Below are 24,413 nucleotides of genomic sequence, written 5' to 3'. Positions count from 1 at the left end.
CTTACTTTTCTCAGTAGCTTGCAGCTGAGTGGGAGAACTTGGGATAATATGGTCATTACACCCTTTGTTTTGCGAATGCACGTGTCAACCTAAAATAGAATGCAAGTAAAATCATAATTAGATGAAAATATCACACACTAATCTTTAAAATATGGAATGATTATTTCTTATTTTAAAACTAAAACAGCCTCTTTACTTTTTTTACTAAATGCACCGATGTGGTACAGACTCAGGTTGAATTACTACAGTATATGCCTTTGACATTTTCCCTGTTCTGTATTAGAAAATGTAGCATTAGTTGTCTTGTACCTCTTACTGAAAGAACAATTTACTTGTAAGAGGAAGCTGACAATCCAATCTGGGCCAATCAGAATTCAAAACTTTCCAGTACCATTCAGCTCTTGAATTACTCATGTGGATTTTTCTTAGCACTTGAAGGACGCAATTGAAAGTGACAGCTGTTTTCAATAATTCCACATGAGCCTACAGCTAGCATCTGTTCTATAATAACTGATAAGGGTATATACTGAACACCAAGACTGCAGTTTTATGCACTAATATCTTCTGAGTGCATGAAAGAACAGTTACTTAGCTTAGAATACAGTTGGTTACTTCTACATGTGTTGCCCACACAACTTCCATTGTTAGCACTTTTGTGCCTGACACTGGATTCTTTTGAATAGCAGTGTCTAGATGTGTCTTGGGTTTCCATAGCCCAGGACAGAGACTGTGGGGAAAAGAGGACAGGACATAGAATCTGTGTGGATAACATCTCAAAGAGGCACAGGAACTGTTAAGTAGCCATTCTTTCTTTAAATGATTTTCTACAATCAACAGGCAATTATCCAGCAGGTAGGTGAGCAGAAGCCTACTTGAAAAGTATTTGTAGGATAGCCCTATCAAAAGCAGTATCCAATCTGTAGCCCACAAAAGCTCATCACCTAATAAACCATCTTGTTAGTCTTTAAAGTGCTACATAGTTCTGTCTTTTCTTGCACCAGACATAGAGTGATAAATGTGTGGATTGAGCTCTATATTGCTGCTCTGCATATCAGATTACAGCGTGTTATCTAAACAAATTGCCTAAGCCTTGGTGGAGTGAGCCCCTATATGTCCAGATACATCTTATCTACATCTTATAAAACTCCTCTAACAGTCAGATTTACTTAGAACCATCTCTGGAATTATGTGAATTGTGCCTTACTTTTTGGCATTTGATGAAAAAGTTATGTCAGACAAGGTGTGTAATATCCTTTTATTGGACCAACTTCTTGGTGAGCGAGAGAAGCTTTCAAACCCCACTAAGCTCTTCCGGTCATTCACCTGAACATGGTTTTGTTTAGATATGATGAAGCCAGTTCTTTTACAACTTCCAATATGTGATGCTTCATTTCAGCTAGGGCAGAATGTGGTTTAGGGAGGAAACTGGAAGATTGACTAATGTGGAAGTTGAAAACCACCTCAGGCAGAAACTTGGATGACAGTGACCTTTGTTTTCATGGAAGACCATATATGTGACATCACACATACCTTGGAAGGTATTTATCCATAAAGGATATTGTGAGGTGTCTACAGAAAGCTCCTAACTTTGCTAAGACTCAGTCATTGTAAGTTGTATACATTTAAAGGTAACATTTAAGAAACAATATATTTATATTGAAAGTATGCTTCAAGGACTTGCAGCAAAAAATAAAATTTAGTCACCAGGAAGTCTCAGTGAAGGCCTATTTGGGCAAGAGAGAGTTATTACCGCACCCTGTCTGCCCAGTGATGCAATGCAGGCTTCAAGTGTTTAGTGTTTCTCATTCAAAGTCTTATTATTGGGCAACCATAAGAGTCAATCACTTAAAGGCCAAAAAAGACTTTACAACAAGGGAGATGTTCACCCATGCCATGAATAGAAGCAAATTACTTTTCTGTATAGTGTGGAGAAAGATACTCTGAATCTCTTCACTGAGGAAACCCTGTAAGTGGGAGGAGGACATGGTATTTAGGAGCACTTGCATCCTGGTTTGTCTGAAAAAACTATTACCTACCTGCATAAGAGTGGATGCAGATGTCTAGTCCACTCAGGTGTCCACACACCTTTGCCCAGAAGTACCCATAAATATAGTGTTCATGTTCCCTGGCTTCTTAATCCCTACCCCCATCCTGTCTAACTTTCCTTCAATCCCTTTGTAACAATCACCAGATTTGAGACTCCAATACACAGGGGATGGATGGTGAGTTGTGGAACACATCTGCACAGACATCTCTGACAACAGGTAAGAGGTACCTTCAAATAGTTTCAAATGTGTATTCCAGTCACATCAGTATCAGAAGAAGGAGGGGCATAGAGCCTAACGAAACAGAAACTGCAAGACTGCCTTCCCCAGATTTTGATCTGATCTACATGCATTTGTGATAGCATTAATATTTGGTAAGAAACATTTATGGAAGACAAGTAGCAGCCCTGTAAAATGTCCAATATTGAAATGTTGTTGAGAAATGTGACTGACAGAGCCTGAACCCTCATTAAAAGGGCTCTTACCCTTTGTGGAGGCAAAGTCTGGTGTGTATGTCTTTGTGGAAGTAAGAATTTGTCACTTTATTTACTGAAGGGAATACTGCTGTCAGGGTGACATTGTGAACCTCAATCTGCAGACAGAGATAGAGCTGTCTAAGATCCTAAACAGGATGTACAGCCTCTCCTTCTGGGAGATGCTGAAGAGGAACTTGTTCTGTGGATCCCACATGAAAGGGAAGAGAAGAAGAATTCTATGGTATAGCCAGTGTGATATCAAGAATCATTTGTCTGTCATTACCTAGCTTTGGGAGAAATATTAGAGCCACCTTGGCTCCTTGGCGCTACTGGACCAACCCAGCAGCACCCCAGCTGCTCTGCCACAGGCATCCCCAAGTCAGCCGCTGCTGAAACTGACCAGCAGTGGCTGAATCAGGACGCCTGGGGCAGAGCAACTGGGGTGCTACCGGGTTGGTCCAGTAGTGCCCAGAGTGGCGCTGCAGGACCAACCGGCAGCGCCCCAGCTGCTCTGCCACAGGCATCCGGAGAAAAGCCTAGTCTGCTGGGGAGGAGGGGCGTACTAGCTGCGCCCCTCCCCCCCAGCAGACCAGGAAGACGCGGGCGGTGGACTGAGACGCACCGCGGTCCCGCCGCCTGGGTCCTCTGCGGCTTTGCTCACAGTCTCCCTGGTCTGCTGGAGACCAGCAGACCAGGGAGACTGGGAGCAAAGCCTCTGAGGACGCCGGCAGAGGGACAGCCGCGGCGCGTCTGGGCTGCCCCGCTGCCGGCTTCTCCCGAGGCTTTGCAAAGCCGCGGAGGGGCTTGGGCAGCGGAGCAGCCCAGGCGCGCCTGGGCTGCTCCGCTGCCCGAGCCCCTCCGCGGCTTTGCTCTGCAGACCAGGGAGACGCAGAGCAGCTTTTCTTGCCCCGGCGCACACGGGTGGCGGGACCGCAAGGTCCCGCAGTCCGTGTCCTCCGGGGCAAGAGAAGCCCCGTTCGTAAGTCGGGGACTGCCTGTATTGAAAACTTGAGGCAATGGACATGGCATCTGGAATGGTTCGTACCTCTTAAATGTCCCAGTCAAAAGCATTTCATAATGGTGAAAAGAGGAGGAAATGTGCTTGTTGCACTGCATTCTCTTTAATTTCTGGTGGCAAAATGGTTGGAGTACTGGCTGTGGCCTGTCATATTTTCTTCTGGTGATGGAGTGTAGATCCCCACTGAGCAGAGGGTCACACTGGAGTCCTTCAATGAGTGCCATAGTTCATTTATTTTCTAGCAGAAGTTGAAGCTAGACAAATTTAGACTGGAAATACTGTGTCCATAACATAAGGTTGCATAACTGATTTATAATATTTACTTAGCAATTTGCTAGCAAATACTTTAGAGTCAATATGAGCCAGATTAATTCAAGTTGTCAGAAGAATATTGCTCAAACATTTATAGAACCAAGAACTGTCTTAAGCCTTGAAAAAGGAGAATGAAAAATGTGGCTTAATATTTCTTCCTTTCTGTAGCACCTTGCTTTCCAAGATCTTGTCTCCACTGGGAATTTGGCAATGTAGCTGGCCCAGTGCAAATCTTAAGCACAGAAAAGAACAGACACAATTTGTAGATATAGCTTACTTCAGTGTCAAGCAGAGGTAAGTTTCATTAGTACAAATCTTGACTTTGTCCATACTTATGATTTGGGTTCATCTGGTATATCAGTTCTTATCAATACTCATAATTGTTTCATGATTAAAGAAAAAACCTTATTAGAATGGATCAGATCTAAATCTGCAGTTCTGTTATTTGTGTGAACAAGAGCTGAAACAGGCAAGTAACAGGATTTGAAAACTAGGCTTGCATGCTTCTACAATTTACTTACCTTTGTAAAAGTAGCACTTTTCCCCTGAACAGTGTTTTTAGCTGTTATCTGAAGCTGCTGGCACACGGGGATCAGCTTGTCAATCTCCAACAGAAGCAAAGGTTTGCGGTCATCTTCCAGCTGAAATTAATTTTGAGATGTTAAACCAATTAGTGTTACAATCACAGAACATATATGTAGGTTACAAGATAAATCAAATACCTCAGGTGTCTTGGTAAACATAACTGTAAAAGTGGGGAAGTAAATAATTATTGGTATCATTTTTAAGTTATACATTACCTGATTAGAAAAGGCAGTGAGAACTGAAGCAAGTTTTATGCTCTCTGTAGCAAAGACCTGACAGAGAAAAAAAATTATTCAGAGTTTATTTCGCAATAGACCAGTCATTCTCACCCCTTCCAGGAGTGATTTATCTTGTATTCTTCCAAGTTTCACTTAACTTAAAAACTACTTACTTAAAAATCGGACACACAAATATCACTGCACACTAATAAAATGTTTATTTTTAACTATATAATTATAATTGGAATATAAATATTGTACTTACATTTTAGTGTGCAATATATAGAGCACTATAAATGAGTCCTTGTATGAAATTTTACTTTGTACTGACATTGCTAGTGCTTTTTATGTAGACTGTTATAAAACTAGGCAAATATCCTGAATTGATGTACCTTGGAGTATACGTATCCCTAGTTGAGAACTATTGCAACAGACTACTTAATATTACAACAAAGCAATGTACTTGAGAATTAAATGCAGAGCAAAGTATTTCCTTGCCATGCTCTGGAAACATTTAAAATTATATATAGCTCCTGCATTTTACAGGCAATTTTGAAATCACATGATAGAGAACAATGACATTTTCTCAAAAACATTTTTTTTGCTTTCCCTGCAAAGATTCAGAAAATGAACGTAGAGCGATGACATTTCATTTTAACTTCATGGTTCACAACTTTTCTTTGCTGAAGTCTCTTGCAAGGATTTGGTAGATGGAAGCCTCCTGTTCCTTCTTTGTTCCATGTGTAGCCTGAGAGCTGCTACTACTACCTACTCATTTCCTGTCTCCAAAATTCATTTTCTATCCCATATCCTTTAATTTTTTATGTTTTCTATTATTTATACTCTTTTGCTTTCCCCCTTCCTCCTTCTCAAACAATGGCTGCATGCTACTCAGGGAAGGATGGAGCTGAGCTGAGCATCTCACAGCAGAGAAATCTGTGCCTGAGCCTTAAGAAAGTGAAGGAGTCTTTGAAAGAGCCACCCCAAGCAGCAATTCACATTTGGTCTGTGAATGTGTGTAGGATCTGGGTTGTACAATTTTCCCCATACCTCCCTGGGATTAATCTGAAATCCCAGACTTTTAATAGTCAGTAAACAAGAGTCACTTAGCAAACTTATTTGTACTGAAACTGTATACCTTTTTCAACCCAATATCCAAATTATAGAACATCAAAGCTTGATGAATGCTCTCTTAATATTTTAATAGTAGGCCCCTAAAGTAATTATTTGAATACAGGAATGCTGGCTCTTAGAAAAAATTCCACCTTAGTTTAGGGATGTTAAATTTAGATTAATTAACTAATTGAATAGTCGATGGGATTTCCATCGACTATTCGATTAGTGAATAAGAACTTCTGCATTCCACTGCTGGTTCCAGGGTCCACGAGGCATTCCAACTTTGAAACGTACAAGAGTCCCCACTGGGGCTCTTGTACATTTCAAACTTGGCCCTCGCTGTGCCCGTACCCCCTCCCACAGAGCTGGAGCTGGGAGGAACTGGCTTTTAAGCTGGCTCCCTTCAGCACCCTCTCCTCTTCCCCAACTTGCTGCTGCTTTGTGATAGAGGCAGCGGGGGGGGGGGGGGGGGGGGGGGGGGGAGAATTAGCCAACTAGTGTTTCAACTATCCAATAAGCTTTTGATTATTGGATAGTCGACCAGTCGATTAGTCACTTGCATCCTTACCTTAGTTATGGAGTGTCTGGCAATTTTTAATGCTGAAGACCTCAAAACAGAACTTTACATTGTTCTGTAATTTTCATACAAGAACAACACTAACTGGCCATTAACAACATCTTAAGACAGTTCACTAATTTCTATTTTCTCAATAAAAATGACCTCTGCCTGGTGAAATAAATCCTGGGTAGTCTTCAGCAGCCCTTCTCCTCTGAAACAGACAATAAAAACAGAATTATTACCATGTACAGACGTAATTGCTTAGACTGATCATATAATAGTTACATGGTGAATCAAGGGTAGTTCATGTCCCTCTTTTATATAATATGGTATGCACACCTTTTCTCATACTAGAACTTTGTCAAATTTAACCATTATATACAGCAAGTCTGTTTATCTGAATATAGGACTGGAAGGAACCTCCAGAATCACTGAGTACAGTCCTCTGGTATCAGGGCAACACCCATCATGTAATCCCTTTCGCAAAAGATCCAAGTCTCTCTTCAAACCAATTAGGTGGTTTGCCTCTCTAACTGCTATTGCGAAGCTGTTCCAGAGCCTCACTTCTCAGATGGCCAGAAACCTAATTTCCAGTTCAAATTTATACCTGGCCCGTTTATAACTTTTTGTGTATGCCAACATTGTCCTTTAGCTTTAAAAGCTCTTCACCTTTTCTGGTGTTTCTCTCTCAGATATATATATCCCTCAACATACAGCAGAAATTCTTGTTATAAATCCTAAAGTGCATGACCTTGCACTTTGTACTATTAAATTTCATCTTATTTCTATTACTACAGTCCTCAAGGTCTCTCTCCCTGTATAATATTCATTCTCCTCTGTATTGATGCCTCCTAACTTTGTGTTATCAGATTTTATTAGCGTACTCCTTTCTGTGTCAACATCCCAAGACCAAACCTTGAATTCCACCAAAGCCAGCTAGTTCCAATTTCAGCACTATCTATTGGCATCTCCCCTGTAGCCAGTCAATCACACCCTTAATTCTTAAACTAATCTCTATTTTCTCCAGTTTAATAAGTTTTCCTGTGGTACTGTATCAAATGGTCGAGTGAAGTCCAGCTCTAATCTAACATTTCTCTGGTCTAAAAAATATCCAAAACAAAATACCAACATCAGTTTAAAAAAAAAAAAAAAACCTATCATATTAGTCTTGTACAATTTACGTTTGGTAAAACCCTATTTTTCATTATAACCTATTTTCCATTTATCTCCGTGTCTTGTTCTGAGGTTTTGCATATTACTGGGGTCAGAATAATGGGTCTGCGGTTATCCGGACAATTTTTTCTTAAATAAAGTACTATGTTTGTTGTTCTCTAATCATATGGTATCATTCCTGATTGGACAGATTAAAAATCCTTGCTATTGGACATGCAATTTCATGTGCCCATTTTTTTAGTACAGTAAAACCCTGTGTTATTCAGCACACTTGAGGATGAGGGCGTTCCAGTTATCTAAAAATTCCGGTTATCTGAGGGTCCCATCAACCTAGGAAAAACCAATGGATAATAATAGTAAAACTCAAGTTTTTAATATTGGTAGTTTTGTACTGAGAGGCAGTTGATCTCACGTTTCTATTTTGAGTTAATTTTTTATTTAAGTACAAATCATCTTTAAGCCAATCATGGTAAACCAAGCCAGGCCTGTGAGCCTGAAGATGTGACAATATTGTGGCTGGGGGCAATGCCAGTTAACAAAGTTTTCTGGTTAACAGGGTGCCAGGTAACAAAGGTTTAACTGTACTTTGGGATAGAAGTGATCACATCTCCCTAACCTGAATGCACTAAACTCTTTGGGTTTTGCTTCCACCTTGGCTGTAGTAATTTCTGTTTCTATACATGCATTCCCATTAGCAGTCAGGCGTCTGTCTGTTTATGGTGAGACTGCTTTGATGATAAATGTCTTTGAGGCTGAGTAGGGAGATGCTAATCAAAAGTCTCTTCCTATCCAAGAAAAATGGGGTTTGTGAACCCACTCAAGAGTTTGCACCATTTGGGCAGAAGGCTTTTGCAGGGATATGTAGGTGTGTGTGGGCAGAACACACAAACTGAAAATAAGCAAAACAAAGAGAGACGCAGACTTAAAAAGCAAGATAAGCCAAACAGTTGTAGGTGGGCACAGTGTGATCAGAGGGGGAAAAAGCTAGGAAGAGAAACAGGACTTTGTACGTTCCTCGTAAATAAATAAGTATTCACCAAAGAAAATACCAGACCATCAATTTCTAACTGGAACAACTCTAAAATCCCTGAAATTTGATCAGCCCCTTCAGATAAGAAAGGGGCAACAGCCCTCATGATCTACATCAGTGGTCCAACACGGTGCCCACGGGTGCCATGGCGCCCGCGGGACCATTTGTGTGCACCCGCCAAGTGCTCAGGGCTGGCCTGGCCCCGGGCACGTGGTGCATGCATAGACCCGGAGCCAGACACCAGCCCCAGGAGCACCGCGAATTGGCTGCTCGCGCCCCGGGCGCATGGCGCCCAGCAGGCGAACGGCCACGCCCCCTGGCGCCCGGCAGCCTCTAAAGGTTGGGGACCACTGATCTACATTGTAATATTTACTGAAAATAAACAAAGTATACATTTAGTTTCATTATCCTTGATGTCTATCCCATCGTCACTGTATAGTGAGTGGCTTACTAGTTGTTTTAAATTCCTTTGTTTCAATTTGATTTGCCTCAAGTAAATATTCCATTATATAGCTGCAACTTTCACTAATTGACATAAAAGTTACATATTTAAATAAATCAGGGAAAGCAAATATTAAAAGCTGCTCAAAATATTAATCTGCCTGCACTGTATAAAATGTACATTTTCAATATCCTAACTAGTAGTCATTTATGTCAGCTATAACCTTTCAGATTTTTTAAGACTAACTCCAATCTAATCACCAATCCAAGAAGGGGAGATGATTACACATTAAGGGATATTTAAATGTAAAATCTAAACGCTATTTTTGTCATTTGTGTTTAGTAGTTAGCACAATGTCATAAGATGTTGAAGCAGTAAGTTTTTTCATTCTTCAATAAGTTCAGTAGCTGCAAGGGTTTACTAAATATCAAAATGGAAAAAATCACATCTAGACAGTGCAAGATACCTTTTTTTCCAGGAAGTTACAAACACGGGAATATGGGGTTATGAAATCCCTGCTGCAACCATAATTGCAGCTCTCACAATGTTGAAAAACAGAATATACAGGCAGTCCCCGGGTTACGTACAAGATAGGGACTATAGGTTTGTTCTTAAGTTGAATTTGTATGTAAGTCGGAATTGGCTCCAGATTCAGCCGCTGCTGCTGAAACTGACCAGGGGCTGACTACAGGAAGCTGGAGGCAGAATTGCTCTGCCCCCAGCTTCCTGGAATCAGCCACTGATCAGTTTCAACAGCGGCTGAATCTCGAGCCTGGGACAGAACAGCTGGGCTGCCAGGTAAGTCCCTACAGGACCAACCCGGCAGCACCCCAGCTGCTCTATCCCAGGATCCACAACAAAAGCTTGGTCTGCTGGGGGAGGAAGGGGGGGCACTAGCTGCGCTCCCCCTCCCCCCCCCCAGCAGACCAGGGACACGGGGAGCAAAGCCGCAGCGGCGGCGGGGTCCTGCGCCTCTGAGGCTTTGCTCTGGCAAAGCCTCAGAGGCGCAGGACCCCGCCGCCGCTGCGGCTTTGCTCCCGGTGCCTCTGGTCTGCTGGGGACGGTCTCCAGCAGACCAGGGACACCGGGAGCAAAGCCGCAGCGGCAGCGGAGTCCCGCGCCTCTGAGGCTTTGCCAGAGCACCCGGAGCAGCTTTTCTCGCCCCGGAGGTCGAGGTGGCGGGACCGCTGCACTCTGGGCGGTCCCGCTGCCTGCGAGCTCCGGGGCGAGAAAGTCCCATTCGTAAGTGCGGATCCGACATAAGTCGGATCCGCGTAACTGGGGGACTGCCTGTAACCTTTTTGTAAGGCAAGAAATCTAAAGTTAAAGAAGGATTAAACCTAACATGACTTTTTTACTTTATAAAACTGTTAATTACATTTGAACGTCAAGATTATTTTAACATAAGAACTGAAGTTTTCAGAGCTGACTAAGAGAGTTAGTTTGACAATTACCATTTGACTTTCAAATGAGAATTGTGACACTCTTAGTCAGCTTTCAGAATTTTAGGGTATGTTTAAAAATAATCCTTCATAGAAGATCCTAAAACAGCTGCTTGCCAACAAAATAACCTCCAAAACTTAGAAAAGCTTACCAAGCTGTTTTTACTAATGAAGTATTATACATTAGAATACAAAATGAGGAGGCATCTGAATGGAACTCAATTATAGGTCCCTTTAATGTTCTGCTTTCTCAAGAAAGCCAAAAACTCTCTGGTTCTACATTTTTTTTAATGTATTCAGAGCAGTTACCTGGTAAATAAGTACATAGTGTGGGCCATGCTGGATATACTTTGTCCATAGCGCACAATCTCATTTTCTTGGTCCTCCCATTTCTCAGTCTCAGAGTCTACATCAGAGGTGAGGAAATGCAGTTCCAATCCAAGTTTTCCAAGTTTTGCTTGTTCCTGTGCATGATAAACTTACTGCATTTTTCCCCACTCAGCACATTCTTTATAAGAACTGAACAAATAAATTAAAAGGTTCAGTACTAAATAGAGGAAGGCATCTTACCTCACTATCCAGTTTGACTGGCTTTAATGCCTTCAGATTTGCATTATGCTTCTGTTTCAAACAAAACAACATTGAAGAAAACAGTTTATAAAAGGTATTGCCAGTCAATTTAGTAAATAAAATATAAGAATCTTTATAAATACTTTGCAGAATGGGATTTTAGTAACTAAGTCAAAGGCCTAAACATGCTATCTATCAGAGATTTTTTCTGTGTAAGGAATGGGAAACTCTTTTCTACTTGGGGTTTGTTCTGAAACATTTCTTGGGGCATGATTTGTGCCTAAGGAAATAACAGCAAGTTCTGCTCCTTTGACTTCAGAAGAGTCACCCAAACTCCATACCGTCCCCTCTTCATGGCAACATAACCTGTTCAGAAACTAAGTGGTCCTTCTGGATAGCTGCATCTCTCTCTCTCTCTCACTCTTCAGGGTGATTTTGAAGCTATAGAAAGAAGTTGCTCATGGCTGACTCATCAGCTCTTTAGCAGGTTCCTAAACTGAAATCCATATAAACCCAAGAGGGGCCCGTTGCTTCTGGGGGCTGCTGCTGCTGCTCCTCCTATGCCACTCAGATCCTTATTAACTGTAATGGCTGGAGGCTGACACAGGAACGTTCAGCAGAGATGCTGCTTTTCTCACACCATGGACCTGCTCTCTTTTATAAGAGTCTTACTGTGGGCCAGATTCTGATGTCCTTGCTCAGGCTGAGTAACATCTGACTCCATGACTGATCTCACAATGCAATTGTGAATTAAGGTACTCTTCAATGCAATACCCTCAGAATCTGGCTGCCTATGTTTTGTAAAGCAGTGGTTCTCAATTTTTCCAACCAGTGAACCTCTTTCAGGAGCCTGACACCCAAGCCCCTCCACCTGGGTGTGAGATGTGTAACTTAGCTTTGTGGGGGCCCCCCAATGGCATGGGGATCCAGGCAATTACCATGCTTGGCAATTACCATCCCCTTAAGCCCATCTCACTTCCCTCAAATTGAGAAACACTGGTCTAGATGAGCTGACATAGATCCCCGAACAGCTCTGCATCCCCCCTGGGGTAGGTATGCCCGTGGTTGGGAAAAACTGTTGTAAAGCATTAGGCACAGTGCAGAATCAATCCTGCTTGAGGTTGCTAGGCACAAATGGAGTAATACTATTACTGATACCCATGCCACAATCTGCTGCCTACTTAAGCAAACGAAGGGCTCTTTATTTCTGAATAAGAACATCCACATAGGAGTTTAATGCACTTAAATTTTACACCTTTATTTAATTAATGTTAACTTTCCCAGGAGTGGGCAATAATTTTAGCAGGGAGGTCACTTCACAAATCTTAGTAAGTTGTCATGAGCTGCACATTTCTTTATTTAATTAGCATTAACTGGGTCTACTGGCCCACACAGGGGTGAGTGCCCCTGTGTAGACAAACCAGAAGCAATGCAGCCAGTAATATACTCTACAGTGGTCAAGCATACAACTTAAAGGAGGATGTTGTCTTCTCAGACATGGGTCTCCCATGCAAAATGCAGGATCTCCCTTGTCTGTAAATAGACACTTCCTATATGTTTTAGCTATGTCTTAACATTTCACAGAGATCTACCTAGTTGTAACTGGCTATGATTTCCTCCTATTAATGCTGGTATAGCCATTTGCTAAGGGAAAGAAGGTAGTGACAAGTTTCTCAAGCATGGTGTGTAGCTGTATGTGTAACCTTTTACAATAGGTTAGACTACTTAAAAAAAACTTGAAAAAATTCCTAATGTCATGGGAATTCTGAGATTTTGAAATCTGGTTTCATCTTTAATCAAGGCAAAAACATCAACCTCTCAGAATTCTTTACGAAATACTCCAGAAGTATTTTGTTTCAGCTTCATCATATTGATTTATTATAATTTATCATGTACAGTAGGTAAAAGTTTAAATGTTTTTACTTTTCTATTATAATTAATAAAATAACAGAAATCAAAATACAATTGGAAAGTAACTTACTTGAAATGGAAGTTCTTTGAGATGTGTGGTCCCTCACTGTATTCCACATGTGAGTGCAAGTGTGCTGTATGCCCAATCCGGAAGTCTAACAACCAGTGTCTATTGGCCCACACATGCTCAGCAGTCCTTCTCATGTTCTAGACCAAGCATGTAAGAGGAAGTGAGGACTGAAGCCTCTTCAGTTCCTCCTCTTGCTGTGAATCAAGGAGGTTCTGAAGCAGAGGGGACAGAGGGCAGACAGTGGAGCATGGACAGGAACCACACATTTCGAAGACCTTACACTTACAGGTAAACAACCTCCACTATTTCGAGTGCTGACCTTTATGTATATTCCACATGTGGGTGACTGACAAGCCGTGTTGAGACTGGGGAGTGGGATGAAAGAGGGTGAGAAGAGGCCTGAATTAGCAAAATGTTTTGTAAATGGAACACCGGGCAGGCACTCTGTGTATGATCCGTATTATCAGTACTTCTGGCAGGGATGCTGTGGAATGTGCTTTCACCGCAGGGCAAAGGGAAATGTGCTAATCCAGAGCACATGATGTAACCATAAATCAATTTAGAGATTCTCTGAGAGGATAAACAACGGGAAGTCCTGTGGCACCTTATAGACTAACAGACTTATTGGAGCCTAAGCTTTTGTGGGCAAAGACCCACTTCGTCAGATGCATCTGAGAGGATATTGCTTGTCCTTAAGTTCCGTCCACTATAGCAAGAAATAGCCAAAGTGATTTACTGACATGTATGGTCCTCGTGCAAGTAGAATGCAAGGTGTGAAGTCTCCTCTCCTTAGCAGAAGCATGGGGTTTCAGGAAGAAAACAGGTAAAGTGGATAACTTTGTTGATATGGATTTCAGAAATAACCTTGGGGAATGTAATCAAGTGGTGACCCTTCATTCCTTTCTGGGTTGGAGGGAGGACAATGCCTCACAATGTCGCTGGGATCTCGGGCTAGTATTGGGGATTTAGCAGGTTGGCGTTAGCGTTCTGCTGGGCATGACAGGGGTGAGTTCCCAGATAGGCAGCTAGTGGGAACAGGTTTGTCCAGGAGTCAGTACATCTCACCCCAAGGCAGGGGCTGGGCAATTAGCAGGCTATAGTGCCAGGGCTCAGTAAGCAGGGACCTGGCAGACACGGTAGCCAACTGCCCCTAGTCCAGGAATGGGCAATAATTTTTGGTGGGGAACCACTCCAAGTGTTTTGGAAAGTGGTCAAGGGCCACACTTTTCTGTGCAGGAGATGCAGTGTCTGGGATGAGGGTTGGGTGCAGAAGGGCGCATGGATTATGGGACTGGGTTGCATGAGACGCTGTGAGATCTGTGACGGTGTTGAATGAAGGAGCGGATTGTGACCTGGATCAGGGGATTGGAATGTAAGGTCAGAGAAGGAGAATGGATGCCAGAAAGGATTCTGGCCTGGGGGAGGGGATCTAAGAGGGGGTACAAAGTCTCCTAAGTATGTGCTTTAAGGGGAGTTGCTCATGTAATGGAGTCAATGTACAAAGTGGCCTCGCTGGCCTAGATCCAAGTGAGGTCTCAGTCTTCTCCATGAGGGGTTTCCTTAATCAAAGATTATGAACTCTGCATGTTTGTGGTAGAACGGAGTGACAAAAGCCACACTTTGCTGCAATGTGCATGGCTGTAGACACAGCTCTTGAATGCAGAGACGCTAGGCACCGTCCCAGACCAAGGTGAGGAAGTCCCTTGTACAAGGAAATTAACTATTTACACACTAATTATACTAATATAAAAAGCTATTTAAAAATTTGTTTGCAGACTATTAAGGATAAAAACAGGAGAAATCTATGGGACACAGGGATTCCAACTTAGGCCAAGTAGCAGTTAGAAGGATATGGAGAGACTTTGGCTCACACTGCCTCTTATAAGGGACTAGGCAACTAGTTTACTACCCGATAAGCATTTGCTTATCAGGTAATCGAGTAGGAATTCAACTAGTTGCTCCCCCCCTGCTGCCCCTTGCAGCTTCCCACTGTGTCTCCCTTTAAAATGTACAGGAACCACCTCGTATACATGTCTCAGGAAGAGGCGCAGTGGGATAGCGAGCGCACCCCCCCCCATTGACTAATCGATGGAAACTCCATCAACTACTCGATTAGCTGATTATTGAAAAATTAACATCCCTACCTCTTATGCCCTCAGTCTGAAGCACGAGGAGAACTACTGCCAGAGCTCGTTAGAATTTCCAGACTCAGGCAGAAGGTGTGCATGCACACTCATGTGCAGAACACATACAGGGGCCAGCACTTGAAGAACAACAACATGTTTAACTGCTTCCCATGACAGTTACCATGTGTTCCTGTAAAACATTGTTTTTTCAAATCTGCATTGTCCAACACAAAACTGTTCTTGAAAATTTTTGACCCCAGCTCTTTTTCAAATATGAATCTGTCCCAATTTGTGTGTGTGTGTGTCTGTATCTCCCTCCTCTTTTATATCATCTGTATACTCCACCTCCCTTTCTTAAGTACTGCCCCTTCTTTTCCCCTACCTTACCACACCTTTTTTCTTTCCTATACTTTATACTACTTTCATCTCTTTGATATTTATTCTCAAGCAGTGTGGGTACAGAGCCAGCAATGGGGAACCAACCAGAATTATTATTTTTTTCTATATTAAGCTTTTTACACATGAAGCTGTCTTAGAGGGAACAGAGATTCTGACTAGTAAATCAACAGGAACGATTAAATTTATCTTCCAGTACTCAACAATGCAATCTCCTTTCTCTTTCTTGATCTCTCAACTCTTTTGCCCGCCTGCAATGCTCTGCTCTGCTCACCTGAGAATCAAAGGGAAATGAACAAGAGCTTTCAAAGTGATCATTCCCCTCTTTCGGCAGTGCTGACTGAGGTGGCCACATCTGGAGTATTGTATTCAGTTTTGGAGCCCCCACTACAGAAAGGATATCCACAAATTGGAGAATCTTACGGAGGGCAACAAAAATTATTAGGAGGCTGGAGCACGACTTATGAGGAGAGGCTGAGGGATTTGGTCTTATTTAGTTTGCAGAAGAGAAGAGTGAGGGGGGATTTAATAGCAGCCTTCCATTACCAGAAGGGGGGTTCCAGAGAAGGTGGAGCCAGGCTCTTCTCAGTGGTGGCAGATGACAGAACAAGGAGCAATGGTCTCAAATTGCAGTGGAGGTGGTCTAGTCTGGCTATCAAGAAAAACTAGGAGGGTGGTGAAGCACTGGAGTGGGTTACCTAGGAAGGGGGTGGAATCTCCATCCTGAGATGTTTTTAATCCCGTCTTGACCAAGCCCTGGCTGGGATGATTTAATTGGGATTGGTCTTGTTTTGGGCAGGGGATTGGACTAGGTGGCTTCCTGAGGTCTCTTCCAACACTAATCTTCTATAATTCTATGAAAGACAGTAGAATAGTATGATTTATATTCCAAAACCAAATGCTACACAGATGGTTCATCTGGGGACAAACCACGTATGAGTAGTCTCTGAAGCAGTTAACTAAAAAAAATTCTAGTCTTCTCCCCTCAAATCAACTTACTTACTTCCAAAATGAGCACCACTTAAATCTTAAGTAAACCCTTGAGCAGGCTCAAGAATTAACCAATCTTTAATATAGTATAACTTTTCCTTAAGGGTAAAGTAACAAAGTACAGCTTTTGAAATTGCAGAAGTGTTCAAGGAAGGATGAAGAATAAATGATAATGCAATATTACCAACTGCTCAATTCTGCAGGTTTAGAAAGGGGATCAGAAAATAAAACTGGAGACAATATCTATCATTCCCCTCTTCCCAAGAGAGGACTAGTATGTAGTACATTATTTTGTTATTCTTATTACTATATTGCAGTAATACAACAGGACTTACTAGCAGATGGATATTTTCAGAAACAGTTTATTATATAATCTAGATTGTTATATAATCTGTTGACCTATTGTGCAGCATGGTAATAAACTGATTTTTCACATACAAATGACAAGGTCTGAATGAAAAAACAATTTTATTTACAGACAGCACTACCTTGTTAGTGTGGACACTTCCTGGTATGCACACAAACAAGCCAATTCCTCCTTCAATAAAAGGAGTTACTAGCTCAGAGAACAGTGTGGGAATGTGTCATGTTATAAAGCTTATTTTATTTTACAATATATTACAGTGCAGTTATGACACTGTAATAATAAATGCACTATGGTACCTTTTGTAAAAAATAAAGTCAAGACACTCTATACATTGCAAAGTACAATTAAAATGAAGTAAGCATTGTGAAATTAATCAAATTCATATTTTATGGTGAATTACCTGAGCTTTTTAAAGTGTTTAATTATTTACTAACAAATCCCAAAACACCCAGTAACTTTCAAAGGGCCATACAGTAAAGGTGTGCATTAATAAGGCTTTATTGTCTGTATCTTTACAAGGTAGTTAATACACAAGCAGTATGCAAGGTGTAGGGGTCAGTTAGTTATCAACAAATGTACAAATAGAAGCAACCCACAAAACTTACCCCTGGCCTGGGAAGTGATAGGTAAGCACGCTTCTCTCCTAAGAATAACACAAGAATATTTGTATGCAGATTTCAATGAACACTTCTGGTTTCACCCTCCCTTCACTTTACATTATAAAAAAACTATATTAACCTGTAAACCTCTCTAAAGCTCACCCAGAATTTCCACTCTTTATCTTCTGCTTCCAGACACACAACAAGCCAGGAACTCTGCTAGTGTTTAGATTTTTAATCCTCAGGCACTGATAGCTGAGCACAAGCCCCTTCCATTTCACTCCATTCTGGCTTCTATTGCCTCTAGACCCTCCCTTTCAATTCTGAAATACACGGGAACAAGAACTACTTGAAAGGGGGGAAAGCCAATAACCAAACAACCAGCCTCCAGCATCCCCATGCTCACCAAGGAGAAGACAGGCTAAAGGATGGAAAAAAATAAATAAAATCCAAAACCTTGCCTCAAAAACAGAACCCCAACATGTGGTGGGTGTATGAGCAGGAATCCTGCAAGATAATATTTGCAAAAAAGAATTTTGAGTATAGAATTCCTTTCTTTACCATCATCACCGGTCACCCACTCCCAGGAGTACTAAAAGACAATCAAGAGACAGCACATCTTAATGTAAAAAGAAGTAACGAACAACATGCAATACATGGTTACACAGGCACACACAAAATATGCTATGTGCAGAACACGTGGTATTGTCACATATTTGACCAGCATGAGTCTGGAACGGCTGCATCACTCAGGAGCAGTGAAGCCATCAGTGAGTTATGCATGGTGGCCCCCCAAAATTGCCAGTCATAAAATCTTTATGAAGGTATGCCTAATGAATGTCTGTCCCACATGGAAACAGGCACTCCTTCAGCACTCACTGCCCTTCCCCCACACTGGGCAATCAGGTAGCAGCAAGGAAGCAGCAGAAGCCGCTTTCCAGCCTGGAGCAGCTGCAGCAGGAGCTAGGCCAGGTACCCACGCCAGTCCCATCCAAGCGGACCGAGCTCTGCAATGAAGAGTGTTATACATTAGCAAAGGTTCTGGATGGCATCATGTGCCAAGCTGTCAAAAGGGACCAAACACTATAGGAAAACCAGATAGAGAACACAAAGAAAGAAAACTATCAAAGAAGTTTCAAGCACTGTAGCACCAACTATCCTAGTTCATATGTACCAAATACCTAAGGTGCTATGCACGCACTCTCAAACTGACAAGCTGAAAACCCTTGATGTGAGAGGAAAATGGAACATAGGCTCATGGAAACTGGCTCAATATAGTCACAAGTGCAATGAGTCCCAAATGAAAGCTTTTTGCATGCCCACGCAGCCCCCTCTCCCCCCAATCAAACAACAAAGGAACTGAGTGGGAGAAGAGCGTAAACAAAAGGAAGGAAACAACAGCAATTACCAGAAGAGAACAAAGCCAACGTACAGCTCAAGCGAGGAACATCTTTGCTGACTGTACTTAGAAAACCACCATGAAGATTCTAGAAGGGGACTGGGCACTGACAATTGGAAAAGGCACACAAGTGAAACATTCAACTACCATTGCCTGAGAGAGGTAAAATGCGAAGAGCTAGAGGAGTTCTCAGCCTGTTTTGTGGTGGAAGCTGAAGTCCTGCAAGTGAGAATCCTATGTGAACTTTATTGTTAGTGTAGCAGCAGGTGAGATTATTCTGGTTTTTTAAAGCCATTAAATACAAGATCATGTCTTCTAAAGGCAAAATTATTGAAGACCAAGATAACTTATCATCGACAAGGAAATCACCCACATCAGTTTATTCAAGGATTTTATATCCATAATATGAATGTTCTAGGTATGCACAAAATATTTTATATTCACATGTTTAATTGTTTTAGGATTCAGCTTTCTATTAAAATATCAAAAAGAATACATGCCACACCTTGGTTCTTTTTCTTTTCCTTAACTCCATTCTATCCCTCTCTTTCTACAAAGATATATTTTTTTCCTCTTTTTCAATTTTTATCCTTTCATCTCTCCTCTCTTCTTCCATCGTGCTTGTTATTATTCCATCTTCTAATTGTTCTACCCTCATTTCCCCCTCAATTTTTCCAATATTACCCCTCAATCTTTTCCCTGTTCTTTCGTCTGTCAGAGGAGTCTTCTTTACACTTTACAGAGCAGGAGGAGATTGAAGAAGGAAGGGGAATGTGCTTTGCTCACTTGCTCCCTTTTTCTCAATGAAAAAGATATCCTCTGACTGCAATGGTTGGCTCAGGCACTCTGTTCTAGAGTTACAGCAGACAGGATTGAGCTCAACTCTCCTTCAATCAGAAAGCAACTGTTTGGTATGGCCAGTCCTGAAGACCAATGCAGTAATTCTCTCATGAGCTAAATACCCAGTTACTTCGCAGCCCGGTAAAAACCTGTTTATCGTATAAACAATTTGTAAAATTTTACGTAGGTGTAAACTACAATAACGCCACTGAAACAAATAGAGTTGCATCCTCCTACCACAAGGGTGAATTTTGCTGCTTTTAATGAAGGCTTTCTATTTAATTCATGTCAATTATCAAGTCTTAGTTTGCAAAGTGCATAGCTTGCTTTTAATGAACACCGACATACCTGCTAAGCAAATCAACAAATGAGACATACACACACACTTTGAAACAATAATTTAGAAAATGCTTATTTTATTAGATGCGCCACAAATATTTTGGTTGCCCTTCAGCATTTGTCAACAGCAAATGTTTGTTTCTTTCAGGCTTCTAAATACTAATTCTACCATACTCTCCATATCAAATTCCAATGTTTTAGAGCAGTGTTTCCCAATTTTATTTGGCCATGGAACCTTTTTAAACTCGAAAGAATTTAGCGGAACCCCTAATAACAGTCTTGTATATGGACATCAGCGCTGAGTAGTGACATCGTCCCCACTCTGGCTAAGCTGGCATTACACAGGGATACTTATCGTAGCAAACACAAATGAAAATTGTTTTCAATAAAATTCATAAATGCTTAAATATTCATTTTTAAAATAATAACATGTTATTGTAATGGAATTTTCTCGCAGAACCCTTATTTTCACTTCGCGGAACCCCAGGGTGCCGCAGAAAACCATTTGGGAAACACTGTTTTAGAGGGGCAATACAAAACTACATCACTTCAAAACCAAGAGTTTCTAAATTAAGGAGAAAAGGCACTTTCTAAAAAATTTTATCTTCTATTATACAGACACAGTCATACTCCTCAAAAGAACACTGATCACATTTGTACAAGGTAAAATAAAGATAACTTTGCCAACCTCAGCATTATAGTAAGTAGTATAATTTACCATGAGAAACAAGAACATATGCTATAACAAAGTTACCAAACCCTGCACTGTGACTGGAAATATGTCCCTAGCTGCAGCAACAAAACAGGTATAGCCAACATGTACTGCAGCCCTGTGGATGCAAGGTATCAGGTCTCCAACACTGCTAGCAAGTGCTACACGCCTACTTCCTCCACCTTCAGAATCTGGCAATCATATAATGGCTATCTTATGCACAGGTTCACTAAAAAGTAAGGAGACAGCACAGAATGTCCATGGCAGCAATTTGGCACTAAATGCCATGGGGCTCATACAACAGTTGAGCACCCATATGGCTTGTAGTAATTTCTTATGGTTGACTACAGGAAAAGTAACTGCTGAAAATAAGACATGCTAGGAACATCCTCTAACCTATTTCAAAAATCCATACTCATTTTTGCAAATGATGAGTACATACGTTGCTGACAAACAGCACTGTTCTGTTCTAACATTTAAAGTATAACAAAACAAACACTAACATAACAATGAGGTAACATGAACCATTTCCTAAACATGTAAGAATTCAACTGATTTCAAACTGCATAGTCAGTCTTAAAAACAGAAGTAAATATTTACTCCATATTTTATAGTAAATATACAGTAAAAGCTTTTTTAAAAATCCAGCACGTTGTAGGAATGGGGAATGTCAGTAAGGCCATGTCTACACTACAGAGAAGACTGAAGCAGCTGCAGTCGATTTTCCAGAGTTCGAATGAGCAGGTCTAGTGAAGACCCACTAATTCAAACTGAGAGGGTGCTCCCGTCAATGCCGGTAGTCCTATTCCTACAAGGAGTAAGCGAAGTCAAAGGGAGAGTGTGCTCCCATCGACCTCCTGCAACGTGGATGGCACCAAAATTCAAGTTAAGATACTTCGACTTCAGCTACACAATTAACGTAGCTGAAGTTGTATATCTTAATTCAAACTTATCCCCTAGTGTAGCTTGGGGAAAAAGAAAAACTCCAGTTAACAGGGAGGTAGTTTGATTGTGGGAGAGGGGGTAAGGTACAGTCTCTGGGAGGGAGACCGGGTGCAAGAAGGGTCTCAGGGCACTCCCCTTGGGTGCCTCCCTGCAAGTGGTGACCTGTTCCTACTGCTCTAGGCAGAGGTGCGCTAGGTCACTAAAAGAAATTCATAGTTTTCATATATTTTAATTTATACTTCATAAAACATCATGGATAATATGTGACTTTGCCCCAAGACAGACAATTTTCAGAGGAATTCTTAGTAGTAGAAGTTCATCATACTATAAGAATGAAGGTTTACTAGTTTGACACTCTGACTACCTTTGAAAGAATCCTATGGTAAGTGGCAAGATAAAGTATATAATTACAATCTGTCTGCCCTGGTTCAGAACATACAGTAATAGTTCAGATATTGAAACAAAATGGTCAAATCCTGTGTTCATCTAATTTTTAAACAAATCACTGCATTTCCCTGAGTAACTTTTCTCAAAATGCAAAACAGATTAAACATATTTAGGCTTGAAAGTATTAGATTTTTATCAATAAATGTAGATTTTTCCATACACATGTTCACAGACAAAACATGTATCCATGGAGGAAAACTGAATTGTACAGCTAGGTGACGTTAAAACAATGCAAGAAATTCCTGCAACAGAACTTGCTAGTGTTTGAATTAAGGATATTTACTTTATATAATTAGACACATGAGGTGACAATTTGGCTACGTCTACACTGGCATGATTTTCCGCAAATGCTTTTAATGGAAAAGTTTTTCCGTTAAAAGCATTTGCGGAAAAGATCGTCTAGATTGGCACGGATGCTTTTCCACAAAAGCACTTTTTGTAGAAAAGCGTCCGTACCAATCTAGACGCGGTTTTGCGCAAGAAAGCCCCGATCGCCATTTTCGCAATCGGGGCTTTTTTGCGCAAGACAATACCACGTTGTCTACACTGGCCCTCTTGCGCAAAAGCATTTGCGCAAGAGGGCTTTTGCCCGAACGGGAGCAGCATAGCATTTCTGCAAGAACACTGACAATCTTATATGAGATCGTCAGTGTTCTTGCAGAAATTCAAGCGGTCAGTGTAGACAGCTGGCAAGTTTTTCCGCAAAAGCAGCTGCTTTTGCGGAAAAACTTGCCAGTCTAGACGCAGCCTTCATGTTTTAACACAAATATTTAACTTTTTGAATCTCAATGGTCTCCTATCATTAAATAATTATTCTCTAATCCCCACACAGTCATTTTCTGAAACAGTGAAAATTTAAATCTATAAAAAAATTTAAAGTGCTTAAAATTGCAATATTATCCATTAAAGTTATATTAAAAATAGCATTCTGCCAAGCCTAAATATATGGCATGTTACATTGTAACTCTGTTATAACTTGAAGAATAACAAAATATTTAACAATGAAAGCGATATGCCAAACTGCACTGAAGACAAACTTTTTGAAGAAAATTTAAATTACATAAAAATAAATACCAGTTTATTTTCTTAAATTTTCAGAAAAGAATACCATATAGAGACAATACCAAAATGAGAATAAACACAGATTTGTTCTTCAAAGTTTCATGGTTGTATTCTACGTGTTGTAGAAATACCAATTAACTTACCAACCAGAGAAAACATCCCAAGATTATGTAGAGTCGTCAGAGATTCCATCCAGAAGAAAGGACAGCAGTTCAAAAATCAAATAGCTACATTCACTACATTATGAAGTGAATAGAATTCAAGCTCATAGTACAGAATTAAAATAAATATTTATTTTCCAGGAATACTGGACAATGAAAAGCCTATCAGAATGGAAAAATTCTGAAAGCCTCAAACTACACTTCAAAAATAAAACTGAAATGCTAATAGTAATCATGCTAAATCCCCACAATGAAACTATACTTGTCATAGAATTTAAATTTACTTTTTGATTGCATTTTATGATAATTTTGCTTGGTATCACTTAGTGACATATCAGGTAGCTCTGAAAACCATATAATTCCTTCAGACTTTAGGCTCCATTTCTGCTCAGGTTTAGAACATACTTAATTTTATGCACAGGGAGCAGTTCCATTTGACTTCAGTGGGACTATTCACAGGGCATGGAGTTTAAGCACATGCATATGTTTTTATAGGATCTCAGTCTTACCTTTAATTTTTAAAATCATGTATTCTTAATTTTATTTAGCAGATCAGACAGTCAAACTCCCATTCATTGTTTCTATAAAACCAATGTACTGATGTAATATTACCTAGATACCAAGTTATCATATTGAAAAAGGAATATCTTTTATCCATCTGCAGAAAACAGCATATTTGCTAGACTGCAGCTTAGCGGAACAGGTCAAATACGTGGAATGCATATGTGTTATGATGAACAGTACTCTTACCTCGTCTTCCCTCAAACACATCATTGATTTCTCTCAACAACATGGACATGTCACTCAGCTGGGACTCCCAAGCCTCACAAAACACATCAAGATTTTCTTTTGCAATCTTACTAGATGGATGTAATGTCAATGTTTCTGCAGCAGAAATGATCTGAAGAAAACGCAGTCACTGATCAACAAATGTTAAGAAAACCACCTTGCCGTGTAATGCTATAGACTAATTTGCAAATAGCCCCCCAGACAAAACAAGAAACAATTTCAACATTAAGAAAGGATTAGTATTACATCTGTTCGGCAAACATAGGTTATCCTT

The 24,413-nt window shown here is 40.8% G+C and overlaps 1 protein-coding gene across 2 annotated transcripts in view; it reads right to left on the bottom strand.

Annotated features, from left to right (window-relative positions):
• The window catches only part of CTNNAL1 (catenin alpha like 1), a 90,561-nt gene that overhangs the window by 1,816 nt on the left and 64,332 nt on the right, over positions 1-24,413 (bottom strand). Inside the window, exons 11-19 of one of the 2 annotated variants that reach the window (XM_075921531.2) lie at positions 24,101-24,251; positions 17,452-17,489; positions 15,764-15,907; positions 10,987-11,037; positions 10,726-10,880; positions 6,492-6,540; positions 4,652-4,708; positions 4,373-4,492; positions 6-89 (exon numbers count right to left, since the gene is read on the bottom strand). In XM_075921531.2, the coding sequence (XP_075777646.2) occupies positions 6-89; positions 4,373-4,492; positions 4,652-4,708; positions 6,492-6,540; positions 10,726-10,880; positions 10,987-11,037; positions 15,764-15,907; positions 17,452-17,489; positions 24,101-24,251 (849 nt within the window). The remainder of the gene's footprint in view (positions 1-5; positions 90-4,372; positions 4,493-4,651; positions 4,709-6,491; positions 6,541-10,725; positions 10,881-10,986; positions 11,038-15,763; positions 15,908-17,451; positions 17,490-24,100; positions 24,252-24,413) is intronic. The other variant, XM_075921532.2, reaches the window with a different exon arrangement.

Source organism: Pelodiscus sinensis, chromosome 2 (genome assembly GCF_052426305.1).
Source record: "Pelodiscus sinensis isolate ZL-2025 chromosome 2, ASM5242630v1, whole genome shotgun sequence".
In the NCBI taxonomy this organism is placed as follows: Eukaryota; Metazoa; Chordata; order Testudines; family Trionychidae; genus Pelodiscus; species Pelodiscus sinensis.
This window is presented reverse-complemented; position numbering and strand designations above follow the sequence as displayed.